At 32.0% G+C, this 15,415-nt stretch overlaps 2 protein-coding genes and 1 long non-coding RNA gene across 3 annotated transcripts; 2 read left to right on the top strand and 1 right to left on the bottom strand.

Annotated features, from left to right (window-relative positions):
• The first annotated feature begins 207 nt into the window (after positions 1–207).
• On the top strand, positions 208–1,596 carry LOC130461336 (uncharacterized). Its single transcript, XM_056829398.1, has 6 exons — positions 208–351; positions 481–748; positions 839–935; positions 1,016–1,140; positions 1,249–1,333; positions 1,428–1,596. Exons 1-6 carry the CDS (start codon positions 208–210, stop codon positions 1,582–1,584), a joined length of 876 nt encoding a protein of 291 aa, XP_056685376.1. The 3' UTR covers positions 1,585–1,596.
• A 1,097-nt stretch (positions 1,597–2,693) lies between these two features.
• Positions 2,694–9,137, top strand: LOC110781317 (uncharacterized). The gene is made up of 11 exons (XM_056829397.1): positions 2,694–2,781; positions 2,876–2,956; positions 3,123–3,233; positions 3,330–3,377; positions 3,474–3,542; positions 3,633–3,704; positions 3,807–4,251; positions 4,356–5,272; positions 5,403–5,962; positions 6,076–6,724; positions 7,486–9,137. Exons 1-11 carry the CDS (start codon positions 2,694–2,696, stop codon positions 9,135–9,137), a joined length of 4,692 nt encoding a protein of 1,563 aa, XP_056685375.1.
• Positions 9,138–9,716: 579 nt separating this feature from the next.
• Positions 9,717–10,770, bottom strand: LOC130461881 (uncharacterized). Its single transcript, XR_008921835.1, has 2 exons — positions 10,224–10,770; positions 9,717–10,024 (listed from the first exon to the last, which is right to left on the bottom strand). It is a non-coding gene; the product is annotated as an uncharacterized lncRNA (long non-coding RNA).
• Positions 10,771–15,415: the final 4,645 nt, after the last annotated feature.

Here is a 15,415-nt window from a genome sequence, read left to right as displayed (position 1 = left end):
TCAATTCACCTTCTGCAATATATAAGGTATGAAATATCAGAGGTTTATTATAACATATATTTAATCATAATTCACTACCAAGCAAACAATATATTCCATAATATATTAATCGACAAAAATACGACATTATGGCCCTATATAAATGAATTACGGCTTCGGGTTAAATTATCAGTTTCTACGTAACTATTATCTATTATTCTAAATATCATGGCATTCACTATGATAAAATATATCACTCCCTTAAAAGAATCATGGAGATTGAAGGTGAGGATTGTGAGGTTTTGGGAACAACCGGATTTCAAAGACCATACTGTAATCGGCACTCATGAATTAATATTGGTGGATGAGAAGGTAACTTCGTAATTCTGAAATTTAAATTTGTTTGTTTTTCTTATTGTTGTCGATATTTTTATTTGTTTGCGTAAACTATTATTGTTGAAATTTTAAATAATAGCTAATCATTTACTATATTGCATACAGGGCTCCAAAATACAAGCAACCATAAACAAACATCTATTTGACAACTATAAGAATCTTGTGAAAGAGGGCGCAACTCGTATTATCTCTAATTTTTTGGTCAAAAAAACAGGCGGTCAACATAGGGCTACTAGCCATGACTACAAAATCGTTTTCATCTACAAAACGAATGTCAGGGAGTGTGACAATGTACAACTTCCACTGCATGGATTTGACTTTGTGCCCTTTGACAAGATGCATAAAAAGGAGGTCAATGATGTTTTTTTAGTAGGTATGATATAGAGTATTTTTTGAATTTAGTATATTAACTTAGCACTTTAATTTTATATGTTAACAATGTATTATTTTTATCCAATGGTAGATGTTATCGGAGAATGCACTGCAATGAGCGATAAAATTGACACTTCAACCAATGGAACACCAAATTACAAAGTGATGTTCGAGTTAGAAGATTTAAAGTATGGATTGTTTGTGTCTTCTTAATTCTGAGAATAGATGTGTATTTTAATTATATTCTAATTTTGTTGTGTTTTTATAGCAAAAATACAATAAGTGGTACTCTATGGGGAAAATATGCTGAACAAATGTCAGAGTACAAGAAAGAGGGTATCCAAGGACGTCCTATTATTATACTACAATTCGTTAAGATAAAGAGATGGAGAGGTAATACTATACGTGTTTGTTCACATCTTGACAATTTATTACGTGGTGTATGATAAAATTCAATTCGTATTATATTAATAATTATTGTTGATTTATACCATGTACTAGATCAAGTTTCACTTTGTAATTCACTGTTTGCGACCAAGATATTCATCAATGAGGACATCTCAGAAGTGAATGATTATAAGGAAAGGTAATATCTCAATCCGTGTATTTATGGTTCTTTATTGACATATGAATGATTTGTGTGGCAGAAATTTTATTTATACCAATATTTTGTTTTATAGCATCACCGATGGGGATGATTCTCGCTCGGTGGGTATCACTCATTTGTCAAGCCAAAATTCACATTCCATAGAAGATGAGTTTATGAAATTGTCTGAACGTAAGCAATTAGATGAGATACCCGATACTAATAAGATATTGTGTATATATAACATTTAATAATTGATTGTACTTTATTGTTTATCACTAGCTCAGACAATTGTGGATTTTAATAGTTGATATATGTTGAAAGTGAAAGATATAATGGATTTTCTAATAACTTTGATATAAATTATATATGTTATAGGAATGCTTTTGTGCCACTGTTGCTACAATTGTGGGTTTTGAAAAGGATACCAACTGGTATTATAACTCGTGCAAAAGTTGTAACAAAAAGGTTGACTATGAAGGTGGTGGGAGATATTGGTGCATAAAATGTGATTCACATGTCAAATCTGCGCCACCAAGGTACATTTTGCCATATCTATATAACTAAAATATTGTAGGATCATTTAATAAACCCAAGAATATTCACCATATTACTTTATATATATATATATATAATGCTAGGTACAAGGTGACTGTATCAGTTGAGGATGACAATGGATCAGCCAGTTTTGTCATGTTTGATCGGGAGGTTTTTCAGGCTATACAGATATCGGCAATGGACTTGAAAGATAAGTTATTGAATGTATACAACTATTGAATTTCATAATATTACCGGTAAAGTAGTATAATTTTTTTTATTTTCTTTTGTATCATCATACATTGTCTATTTTATCAATTATATTTATTGAAGGTATACAAATACAACTATTGAATTTAATAATATTACGGGTAAAATTAATATGAATTTTTTTATTTTCTTTTGTATCATCGTACATTGTCTATTTATATCAACAAATATTTTCAGCAAAGATCTCCTATCTGACAATAGGATGAAGAATCAATATAAACTTTTCTGTTTATTACACTCAAAGATTCAGAGAATCAGAAAGATACAATTAAACGTTTAAGTGCTTCCAGAATCCAGAAAGATTCAATTAACAGGGAATTCTCATTTTGCTAGGGTTAGGGAATTTGATTGTATATCTCTATATCTCTATATCCTTACAATAAAAGTCCAGGACAAATTCATTGTTTTATACATAACATCAATCTTAGGTACATTACATGATATGCTTTTATTTCTGATAGAAAAATATGTTGAATTGTGTTTTTAACATGTTATAGCTTGGTCTGTATTATATGGATTAAAAATTTCTACACATTGATTACAGAATTCATCTATGGATCCAAATTTTCCATCATTCGCGAGGCTAAGGAGGAAGGAGATTATGGCAAGGAAGCGCCAAAGAAGAGAAATTGATAATACCGGTAGTACCATAACCTCTCCTATACATTAACTATTTATCTATTTATTGCGACGACGCATTATACAAACTTGACAATTATTGATCCTGTGTTATAGAGCGACCACTACCACCAAGGCAACAAAGAGGAAAATCACTCAATACCGGTCAGAGAAATCCACTGAGCGACATTTCAAATGGTCAGATATATCACTTTTTGTTCGTTAATTTTATAAAGTTCAACGCATTTTAATCATTACAATATAATCTGGCATGCCCTAATAGTTGGTTTTCAGAAAGAACTATGAATTAAAAGACATGTTGAAACTCTTAGCTAAGCTTTATTAATGATATTGTATCATGAAGCAAATCCGGTTCACAACCAAGTTCAAGGGAAGGATGCTTACAGTCAATGTGAAAGTGAACAAAGAAAGAAAAGGGTTGCCACTAAGTCTATTGCAAAAAGCACTCCAAGTGGTAAGTAATCAGGAACACAATCAGATTTATGTATTATAATATACAAACCTAAACTGGAAGTATTTGGTTTTGAGAGTTCAATATACTATAATGTAGGAGCTGATAACTACGTTTCCACCAAAGAAAATATTCAAGGAGATCAAGGTATGTTATTACTAAAACAAATGAGGATACTATTGAGTATATAGATTGATTTATATATTCTGTACTAATATACATGGATATGAGTAAACTATTAAGGGACACACAAAAATCTCATGAAGTCTACTGCAAAAAGAACTCCATCCAGTGCTACTACTTCAAAGACTGGTAAGTAATCAGATTCTTTTAGGGTTTTATGCCTAAAATACTATTTATATTTGAATTTGATCGCACACATGATAATATGATATGTTATAGGTGCCAAGTCTGCCAACAGTTCCGTTTCTACCAATGGAATTACAACGAATATGATTACACAAGGAGTTCAAGGTATATAATATCATATGAAAATTTGAGAATACTTAAGATTAATTAACATGTTTCAAATGCATATTAAGTTGCAGACTAACATAATTTTTAATGTTTACACAGAGTATTGGGACCTTGGAGATCCGACATATATTTGTAAGTTTTGTGGTGCGATGCACTGGTATGAGGAAAGATTGGAGAAGAACAAAAACGGTGAACCAAAAGATCCGAAGTTTTCTAAGTGTTGTTTACAAGGAAAAGTGCTACTACCTATACTAAAAGAGCCACCACCGCCACTTTGTGGTCTTTTGAAGAATGAGGACCCTAAAAGTAGGACATTTCTAGATAATATAAGACCTTATAATGGGATGTTCGCATTTACATCAATGGGTGGCAAGATAGATTCAACAGTCAATCAAGGGAGAGGACCTTACACCTTTAGATTACATGGTCAAAATTATCACAGGTTAGGAAGTTTGCTGCCAACTTCGGGATCATCTCCGAAATTTGCACAACTCTACATATATGACACAGAAAATGAGGTTTCAAATAGGAAGAATACACACAGGTCAACTACGTATTTCTAATGTTTATTTTCTCAAATTATATGTATACTACATGATATGTGAAAAAAAATCAGATTCTAACCATTCTTTTTATTAATTTTTCCAGTAGCCCTGATGATTTTGATGATGAACTTATTAATGATCTCAAGAGGATGCTTGATCGACATAACCCTATTGCTCAAGCTTTCAGAATGGCAAGGGATCGTTTTAAATCTAATGATTCTCAAAATGTCAAGCTAAGACTTATTGGGAAAAGGGGAACTGATGGGAGGACATACAATCTCCCAAGTGCATCTGAAGTGGCAGCGCTTATTGTTGGTGATGTAGGAAGCTCTGGGGATAGAGATATTATTGTTGAAAAACAATCCGGCTTACTACAACGCATCACTGAGCTACACCCATCATACCTTGCTATGCAATACCCATTGTTATTTCCATATGGTGAGGATGGTTTTAGGGTTGATATTCCAACAAGGGACACTAATGGAGCTTCTTCTAGAAAAAGGGGTAGAGTAAGTATTAGAGAGTATTTTGCATTCCGCATTCAAGACAGACTCAATGAAGCTGCCACATTATTATTGTCGAAAAAGTTATTTCAACAATTTTTGGTTGATGTTTATACAATGATCGAGGCAGAGAGACTTTGTTTTGTTCGAACAAATCAGAAAAAGCTAAGAGCGGAATTGTATAAGAATCTAACAGATGCAGTCATGAGAGGAGACACAGATCCGTCAACTACGGGGAAGAGAATAGTCTTACCTTCATCATTTACAGGCGGACCACGTTATATGATGCAAAACTATCAAGATGCCATGGCTATATGCAAGTGGTATGGATATCCCGATTTATTTATCACTTTTACATGTAATCCAAAGTGGCCTGAAATCACAAGATTTGTTGAAAAGAGAGGTCTAAGGCCAGAGGATAGACCAGATATTGTTTGTAGAGTTTTTAAAATGAAGCTAGATCGGCTAATAAGTGATCTCAAGGAACAAAAGATACTCCCCTTCAGAGTTAACGCATGTAGGTCCATTGAAATATTCTCCCTACTGTCCTCTTATTCTCTAATATGTTTGAATATTTTAATTCTTGCATGAAATGTACCTTTCGTTTTTTTATTTTTAAATCACTCAACTTAATTATTTGTTTGCAGTGGTCTACACAGTGGAGTTCCAAAAGCGTGGATTGCCTCATGCTCACATTCTTCTTTTTTTGCATCCTGAAGACAAGATTTCTAACGGTGAAGAAATTGATAAAATCATTCACGCCGAAATTCCTGATGCAGCAACTAATCCTGAGTTGCATAAAATTGTGGGAGATTGCATGATGCATGGCCCGTGCGGTGAATTAAATAAAAGCTCGCCATGTATGAAAATGGGGAGGTGTTCAAAACATTTCCCTAAGGAGTTTTTAGAAGAAACCAGTGTTGATAATGAAGGGTATCCTAAATATAGAAGACGGGATAATGGAAGGTTTATCGAAAAGAATGGAGTAAAGCTAGACAATAGATTTGTTGTTCCATATAATCCTACACTACTCTTAAAATATGGCGCCCATATCAACATTGAATGGTGCAATCAACACAGGTCGATTAAGTACTTATTTAAATATATAAATAAGGGAAACGATCGAATCACTGCTGCCATGTCCAAAGGGTCTGAAGAGAATCCGGATAATATAGATGAAATTCAAGCATACTATGATTGCAGGTATGTTTATATTTGTATACATGTACTTATATGTAAATTGGTGGTTGCATAGTATAATTACTAAAATTCATGTGGTTCAATTATATCTTTTATTCCACTTTCCAATATGTACGCAAGTATATTTCGCCATGTGAGGCAGTATGGAGAATTTTTGGGTTTGACTTGCAGTATAGAACTCCATCTGTTCAAAGATTGACTTTTCATCTTCCGGATGAGCAAAATGTTGTGTTCAAAGATGATGATTATATAGATGCAGTGTTGAATAAGCCTAACGTTGAGAAATCTCAATTCTTAGCATGGATGGAGTTTAACAAGACAAGTGCAAAAGCTAGAAAGTTAACTTATGTCGAGTTTCCAACACAATTTGTGTGGAAAGATCGTAAATGGCAAGATAGACAACTTTCTTTTTCTATTGGAAGAATCTATCATGTGCCCTCAGGTTGCGGTGAAAAATACTACTTGAGAATTTTATTGAATCATGTCAAAGGTCCAACTTGTTACGAAGATATTAGAACGGTAAATGGTGTTGTATACCCTTCTTTTAAGGAAGCTTGCTACGCAAGAGGATTGTTGGATGATGACAAAGAGTACATTGATGGCATCACTGAAGCAAGTTTTTGGGGTAGTGCGCACTATTTAAGAAATCTTTTTGCGATGTTATTGTTGTCAGATAGTCTATCAAGACCAGAATTTGTATGGAATGCGACATGGCACTTATTATCGGACGATATTCTTCACAGACAAAGGCGGGCAATTCAGATTGACGGTAACTAAACATTCTAATCTATATATTATTTTATTTATCTGAAGTTATAGGATACATTAGATAAAATAAAAAGTATATTATTTTATAATATATTATTTTTTATATATAAAAAAAAAGTATATATAGATAAAATAAAATTTGTTTTACCAAAGAAAATATATTATATGAAAATCTAACTTATAAAAAGTATGGTCAGATAACAAAAATACTATTTTAATTATTAAGACACAAGTCTTATTTGTATACTACTATTTTGTATTAGTCTGTACATATATAAAAAAAAGTATATATAGATAAAATAAAATCTGTTTTACCAAAAAAAATATATTATATGAAAATCTAACTTATAAAAAGTATGGTCAGATAACAAAAATACTATTTTAATTATTAAGACACAAGTCTTATTTGTATACTACTATTTTGTATTAGTCTGTATATATATAAAAAAAAGTATATATAGATAAAATAAAATCTGATTTACCAAAGAAAATATATTATATGAAAATCTAACTTATAAAAAGTATGGTCAGATAACAAAAATACTATTTTAATTATTAAGACACAAGTCTTATTTGTATACTACTATTTTTGTATTAGTCTGTATATATTTTTGTATCAAATACAAATAGTACATAGATTAAGACCTGATGATACTATATAGAATTTTTATATAGAATTTGTATGTTATTTTTTCGATAAACCTTTGTAAACTATCTATATACTATTTTTGTCTTAATTTGTATACTTTAAACTTTGTGCAGACTTGGAGTTATCAGATGACCAACTAAAGAATTACACTCTATCTGAAATCGAAATTTTTTTGCGAAGTAATGGCAATACACTTAGAAATTTTCCGATGATACCGTTTCCAGATGATATGCTCATGTCAGAGGGGAGAAACAAGTTGATCCAAGATGAATTGCAATATGATAAAGCAGCATTACATCAAGAGCATGAAAAACTTTTTTCAAGTCTTACAGATGAACAAAAAGAAGTTTACAACAAAATCATGGGTGCGGTGGAAAGAGGTGAAGGGGGTGTCTTCTTCATATATGGATATGGCGGCACAGGAAAAACTTTTATTTGGAGAACTCTTTGTGCTGCTATAAGGTCTAAAGGAGAAATTGTGCTACCTGTTGCTTCAAGCGGAATTGCATCACTTCTCCTTCCGAGAGGAAGAACGGCCCATTCTAGGTTTAAAATTCCTTTGAGTGTAACAGAAGACTCAACATGTAATATAAAACCTGGAAGTGATTTGGCTGAGCTTTTAATGAAAACAAGTCTTATCATTTGGGATGAAGCTCCTATGATTAATAAGTTCTGCTTTGAAGCTCTAGACAGAAGCTTAAGGGATGTTCTAAGACCCTCAGATCAACCCTTTGGGGGTAAGGTTATCGTATTTGGAGGAGATTTCCGACAAATCCTTCCGGTTATTCCGAAGGGAAGTAGACAAGACATTGTTTTTTCTACAATAAACTCATCTTATCTGTGGAACTTTTGTGAGGTCTTAAAGTTGACAAGAAACATGAGGCTACAAGTTGGACGATCAGATTCAAACAATAATGAAATAAGAGAATTTTCTGAGTGGATATTGAAAATTGGAGATGGTAAGGTCGGAGAGCCAAATGATGGTGAAGGTACTGTAGAAATTCATGATGACAACCTGATAAAAGAAGCAACCAATCCGGTCGAAGCTATTGTAAATAGTACTTATCCATCTATTCTTCAGAATTTATGGGATCCAAAGTACTTTCAGGAAAGAGCAATTCTTGCCCCGACTCATGATAATGTAGAAGCTATAAATGATTACTTGCTATCCTTAATGCCAGGAAAAGAGAAAGAGTACCTAAGTTCTGACACCATTGATCAGGCAGACACAAATATGGAAATGGAAGACATGTATCCAGTTGAGTTCCTTAATTCTATTAGATGTTCTGGCTTACCTAATCATCGGATAAGATTGAAAGTTGGTGTTCCTGTTATGCTTCTCAGAAATATCAATCAGTCGTCTAGCTTATGCAATGGTACCAGGTTAGTAATAACTCAACTAGGAAAATATATTGTTGAAGCTCAAATCATTTCAGGTAGTAACATTGGACATAAAGTATTCATTCCAAGAATGGTCTTGAGTCCATCGGATACCGGCAACAATTTGCCGATCAAGTTTCAACGAAGGCAATTTCCGTTGGTAGTTTGTTTCGCTATGACAATAAATAAAAGCCAAGGACAATCGCTTTCACATGTCGGTTTGTATCTACCTAAGCCCGTTTTTAGTCATGGACAACTTTATGTTGCAATCTCGCGAGTTACAAGCAAGCAAGGTTTAAAGGTCCTAATATGTGACAAGGACAATCAGGTTTATAATACTACAAATAATGTAGTATACAAAGAAGTCTTTCAGAATTTACCATGACAAGGTACTATTTCATTCATAATTATATTTATGGTTGATTCATTCTTTGCTAAATATATTGATATGATTTAATATCACAAATATTTATATTTATTTTCTTATGTGCAGTGCATTACTCAGTGGATTTTCAATTATTGAGGCACAACATTGGAGTGCTCTGCTTTTCTTTTTTGGTTTTTTTTTTTTTTTCTGTTCTGAAAGTAGTTCAAATATTATTGGTTGTTAAAGACCATGAAGTTTTTATTTTTGACAATTACTTTTTACGATAAATAACAAACTGATATAAAGATACATTATGATTTGTGTCTTATAATTATTCAGCTGTACTTTATTCGTTACCTTATTTACTAAAAATTGCCTATTATTTTTTAGGATGTATACAAACTGATACACATAAATATGTACTACGGAGTACATAAAATTGAACACATACACTTGGGTATTTCAAAAATAATCAAAATTTGCGGTATTTTAAAAAATAAAACCATTATCATAATTAGAAATATGGGTATTTCAAAAAAGTAAAATACATGGAATATGCAGTTAGTTGGACCGTTTAAACCCGAAATTCACATAAAATTACACAAAATTCACGTCATTGAATTTTAATGTGGCAATCCATCATGCAAATAAATAATTGTTTGGAAATTGGTTAAAAAAACATGACTGAAACAATTTACAACAAAATTCAGAAAAATTGGCAAATAAAACATTAGAATTATAAAAACAAAGATTACTGAAGATTATGAATAATATACCAGAAAAGCAGTTTGGATGCATGCAGAAATGGAAGCGTTAATTCTTGCATCTCCACCCGACGATTGTTCTGATTGCGTCACCTCTCGCTCTTTCCAAAGCCGTCATTTATTCAAAATTCAAAGAATCATCTGCACCGAAAAGATGAAGAGGAGATGAACATTTTTGATTTTTTTTATTAATTGGGAATGGAAGAAGTGGGGAGCAACAGGAAAATGAAATGCAAATCTTGGAAATTGAGATAAACAACAATTTCAATCAACAATTAACATATTGAAACTAAAGACCTAATTCATATTCAATAATTGATTTGATCAAGAATTACTTAACTGGTCTTCAGTCAAATTGGGCTTGAACTGTTTCGTGTGAAGCCTGGAACATCGATCGTCATGTATGCGTGCATAGATCTAAACATGAAAGACGACTCAGCTATTTCCACCATTGTTGTTGATCTGAGCTACTTTCTCTCTCCTATTTTGGCATTGATTTGGGTATAAGTTGTACATCTGTTGTGTTATGAAGCCGGGATGATATTGATATTGAAATTAAAATGATGGAATCATGGAAAAAATGGGAGTTGAAGATGGTGAGTTGATTGTGGAAATGGCTGGGCGGAGTGAACAAAGTTGTCGTTGACTCGGTGGTAAACAAAGTATCACTTTCCCTTCTTTGTTTTCTATTTTTTTTTTAAATAATGATAATGACATTGATAATACCGTAAGTTACTAAGTTATAGGAGTACTACTTGGTAATAATAACAATGACTAATTGGTAAAACATAGGTTCACTTTTTTTTGTTTTTAATTTTTTTGTAATATTCAATACATTTCCACTTTTTTTTAATATTCAATATATTTCCATATTTTTAAATATTCAATATATTTTCACTTTTATTTATTTGATTGTATTCCACTTCTTATTTTAACATTATGAAATATTCTACTACGTATATATCTCTATTCTATAAAGGAACAGCTGAGGGACATTTTGGTAATGTCATTTTTCGTGTCCCCCAATTAAAAGTCAAAAATACCCCCCCCAGAGTTCTACAGTTTGTTTGCCCTACAGACCTCTATTGACTGAAAGAATTTAACGCCCAAAATGAAGAATATGGGCCCATTACCACAGAATAAAATCCCCTTTAACTCAGTTACCAAAGTTAGTGTTGATTGATGGATTAAATCAGGAAAGGAATGAAAAAAGGGAAAATAAAATATTATAATTATTACAGTTTCTAAATGAAACGAAAACCAAAAACAAGACAATTATTACAGTTTCTAAATGAAACGAAAATTATTACAAGACAAAACAAGAACAATACAGCTAAACAATTTAAATTTTTTTAACTTAATTGCAGAAACCAAAAACATCCAAAAAAACTCCATTGTAAACCAGAAGAGGCGAAAAAATTCCAGAAATCTACTGCCGCATCACTGTTCTGCCTTCTTGAAGTCGCCCACACGTAAGTACACTTTTTCGTATGAATCCTTGCAAAACAAATACAATCAGAAACAGAAATTAAACACTTTCAAAAAATAAAATCACAAATCTGTGTATGCATACAAATACAGTGTAATATTGTACGCATAACATTATAATTTTTATGTATACAAGGCTATATAAAAAATAAAATCGTAATTAAATTTGTGATTTTATGCATAAAACCAATGTTCTTTTCTAATATTGTTGCATTAATTTATTTTGCAGATTTCAACGTATAAGGTAGGTAATATTCTTGCTTTTTAATGATTTTATATTTCAATTTATGCATTTGGTTAAATAATATCATAATTTTTTAAATTTTAAATTGCAATCACATTAGAATTTAATTGGGGTTTGAAGTTCATAACGAGGTACAACAACCAAAGACATACGGTTAATTCTTAATGTTTAAAATCTGGAAGGAAAACTAAACTCCTCATCTTTCAGATCTTTGCTTTCCCAAGTCAAATCTCAGATTTTTTGCATTTCTTTTGTTAAATTTATAGTACTCTTGCCAGATGGGTTTGCATTTTTTAATTCAATTATGTAAATCAAAAAATCTGAAATAAATTATTGTTTTGCATGTTATAATTTCGGTTTTAAGTTAAATTCCAAGTTGGGTGTTAAGTTCATCAAGGCATACTATAAACAACGGCATAAGGTAGGTCCACCAAACTCTTAACAAAATATTAATATGCATTCTTGCTTTTTAATGATTTTATATTTCAATTTATGCATTTGGTTAAATAATATCATAATTTTTTAAATTTTAAATTGCAATCACATTAGAATTTAATTGGGGTTTGAAGTTCATAACGAGGTACAACAACCAAAGACATACGGTTAATTCTTAATGTTTAAAATCTGGAAGGAAAACTAAACTCCTCATCTTTCAGATCTTTGCTTTCCCAAGTCAAATCTCAGATTTTTTGCATTTCTTTTGTTAAATTTATAGTACTCTTGCCAGATGGGTTTGCATTTTTTAATTCAATTATGTAAATCAAAAAATCTGAAATAAATTATTGTTTTGCAGGTTATAATTTCGGTTTTAAGTTAAATTCCAAGTTGGGTGTTAAGTTCATCAAGGCATACTATAAACAACGGCATAAGGTAGGCCCACCAAACTCTTAACAAAATATTAATATGCATACTTTTTATTGATTTTAAATAATTATTACACATTACTTTTCATGCTTTTTTTTGAATAAGTTGTTAGTTGATTTTAAAATACCCTTCTTAATTATCATGTAAATCGGTTAAACATGTGTTCTATAAAATTAGAAATTGATTATTACATCTAGCTATAACTTATAAATAGTCTTAGGGGAAAAAATTACTTAAGGTATGCATATCCTATGCACTCAAGTATTCGATCACTGTTCCACAATTCACAAATCACAATTCACAAATCCCAATTCACAAATCCCAATTCCACAACTCAGAATATAATCCCAACACTTAACCTCACCAAATTAAAACATCAAAAAACAGATCACTATTCCACAATCAATGTTCAGAAAATTCACAATTCATCAAATATCGCTAAAATGAAATTCAGTTCAAATCTACCAATTTTATCATAATTGTCAAACAAATTCAATTTAGTAATTGCAGTTTTAGTGTCCCATACGGAATAGACAACACCCAATAGTCTCAGAAAAAGCAAAATCAAATGAACAAATAAAACATCAACAAATAATTCACAATTCATCAAATATTTCTAAAACGAAATTCAGTTCAAATCTACCAATTTGTAAGTTTATTGTCAATTACAAATATACTGAGTACTCAATTACAATTGCAAATATACTGAGTACTCAATTACAATTGCAAATCAAGCCGGAAATCTCAAATATTCCTCCACTACAAATCACGAGAAGATCGTGATAAAGTAAAATTCTCAAATTTAACAGATACAAACAACTAGACATCGATAATAGTAACAACAAATTAGACAAAACCCCAATAATGGTCAAATTCTCAAAATATCAACTTTAACAGACGAAATCCCAATAATGGTTAAATTCTCAAAACCTAACAAATTCTCAAATTAACAGATAAAAAATTTGATGAACCCCAATAATGGTTAAATTAACGTTAAATTCAAGAAACATACAAATAATTGACAAACCAAGAATAGTAACAAAAAATCTCACCAAATTAAAACAAACTTAAATTAGGCACGCAATTTAACAGAGCATGTAAAACATAAGCTAGGTAGGGTCATTACCCAACATCGCCCATCGCCTCGCAATCGCCCAACGCCTCGCCATCGCCTCGCCCAGCGCCTCGCCCAGCGCCTCGCCATCGCCTCGCCCAGCCAGCGACCTTACCCTCCACATTGATACGACATGCAAACCAAAAAAAAAAATCAGTTAGTTACTCAACAATTAATCGCTAAATTAAATCCTAAATACCCATTCCAATCAGAAAAAACTTGCGCCTATTTTACAAAATACCCTTAATCTGAGTTGAATTAGTTAAATTAGCGATTTTTGGCCCAACATCTTACATAAAAGCCTTAATCTGAGTTGGGAGAGGAATAGGCGGTGATTTCATTTGCTTCAACTTCTGGATTGATTGATAGTTTCCTTCCAAACACTCTTCATACATAACCATCAATTGCACTGCCACCTATACACAACAAATCAGAAACAAAAGTCTAAATTGGAATAAACCCATTATTTCGGATACAAAATCTTAAGAATTTAAATTCAATTCAACATGGAAATTCAGCATGTAACTTGGAGAAGGTGAGAAACTAAATGAAGCACTAACCTCCTCGACGCTGCCGTCATCCGCAGTTGTATTGAAAGAATCCAAGCCTACGTTCAGCTCTTCTTCTAAATCATCTATGTATATGGGTTTGATAAACGATGAAGGAGAGAAAAGATGAAGGAGAGAAAAGATGGAGATCTGATAAACGATGAGAGAGAAGGGAGGCAACAAATGAAAATAAGTTTGACTTGGGAGAGGAACGGCGGATAACAACAACAACATCAGATAGGGTTTCTGTTGTTAAGTATGGAAAGGATTGGGCTTTGAGAACAAAATGGGCCTCTGTTTTAAACTGTACTAAAACGAAAATTTGTACCTCTATTATGGTGGTTTATAAAATAAACGGAACCAAATACGGAGTATCATCTAAAGTTCGAATACTAATACGAAAATTTAAAAAAAAAACACAAGTTATGTTTGACTTTCCTTTTAGTAAAAAAGCATATAAAAAAAACATTCAAATACAATATTGAATTTAATTTAAATATAAACTTTCGTTTAAGTAAAACAGAAAAGCGAAAGGAAACAACATAAAATATTTAATTTATTTTAAAATTATACGTTCGTTTTAGCAAAAAAGGAAAAAAATGCATCAAAATGAATATTTTCATTTATCCGTTTATATATTGCAACAAAATTACAATGCAAACAACTTATAGTAACCAAATTAATGTGTAGTTTTAGAGTTTCATAATGGACGAGAATGGAGATCAATGTATGCAAGATCAAAGGTCGATATGGAGGGATAAAAAAAGACAACAGAGAAAATCACTCACTCCAGAACAAAGAGATCGTCAAAATGCAAAAAGACGACTCAGCTATGCATGTGAAAACCAATCAGATGTTATAGCTACTCCTGAAAGCCAACCTCAAACTCCATGTTCGGAAGGGCCTGTGATTGTTACCAATACTCCCAACACTTTGGGAGTTAGAAGGGCTATGGCAGACATCACAAATCGTGCCCACAATGTCACGACTGGATGTGAAAGGCGTGAACGTAAGAAATCTGAACATAATCAATTCATTTTAAGTATGTAAACATGACAACTTACCTAACCAATCAAAAACATGATTTGATAATGCAGTGCAACCTATTGATGAACTTCGTTTACTCGATACTCGGGCAAATCTAGAAAATCGGTTTTTTAGTGTCGGTGAAAGTAGTGCACCCACCGTGACCATCCCAGACCCAACATCAAACTCAAGCGGCATGCCCAATAGATTCTTTTGTGTTGGCGAGAGCAGTACAACCAATGCACGTA

Source organism: Spinacia oleracea, chromosome 5 (genome assembly GCF_020520425.1).
Source record: "Spinacia oleracea cultivar Varoflay chromosome 5, BTI_SOV_V1, whole genome shotgun sequence".
Lineage (NCBI taxonomy): Eukaryota > Viridiplantae > Streptophyta > Magnoliopsida > Caryophyllales > Amaranthaceae > Spinacia > Spinacia oleracea.
The sequence above is the reverse complement of the archived record's forward strand: the minus strand, read 5'-3'. Positions and strand labels throughout refer to the sequence as shown.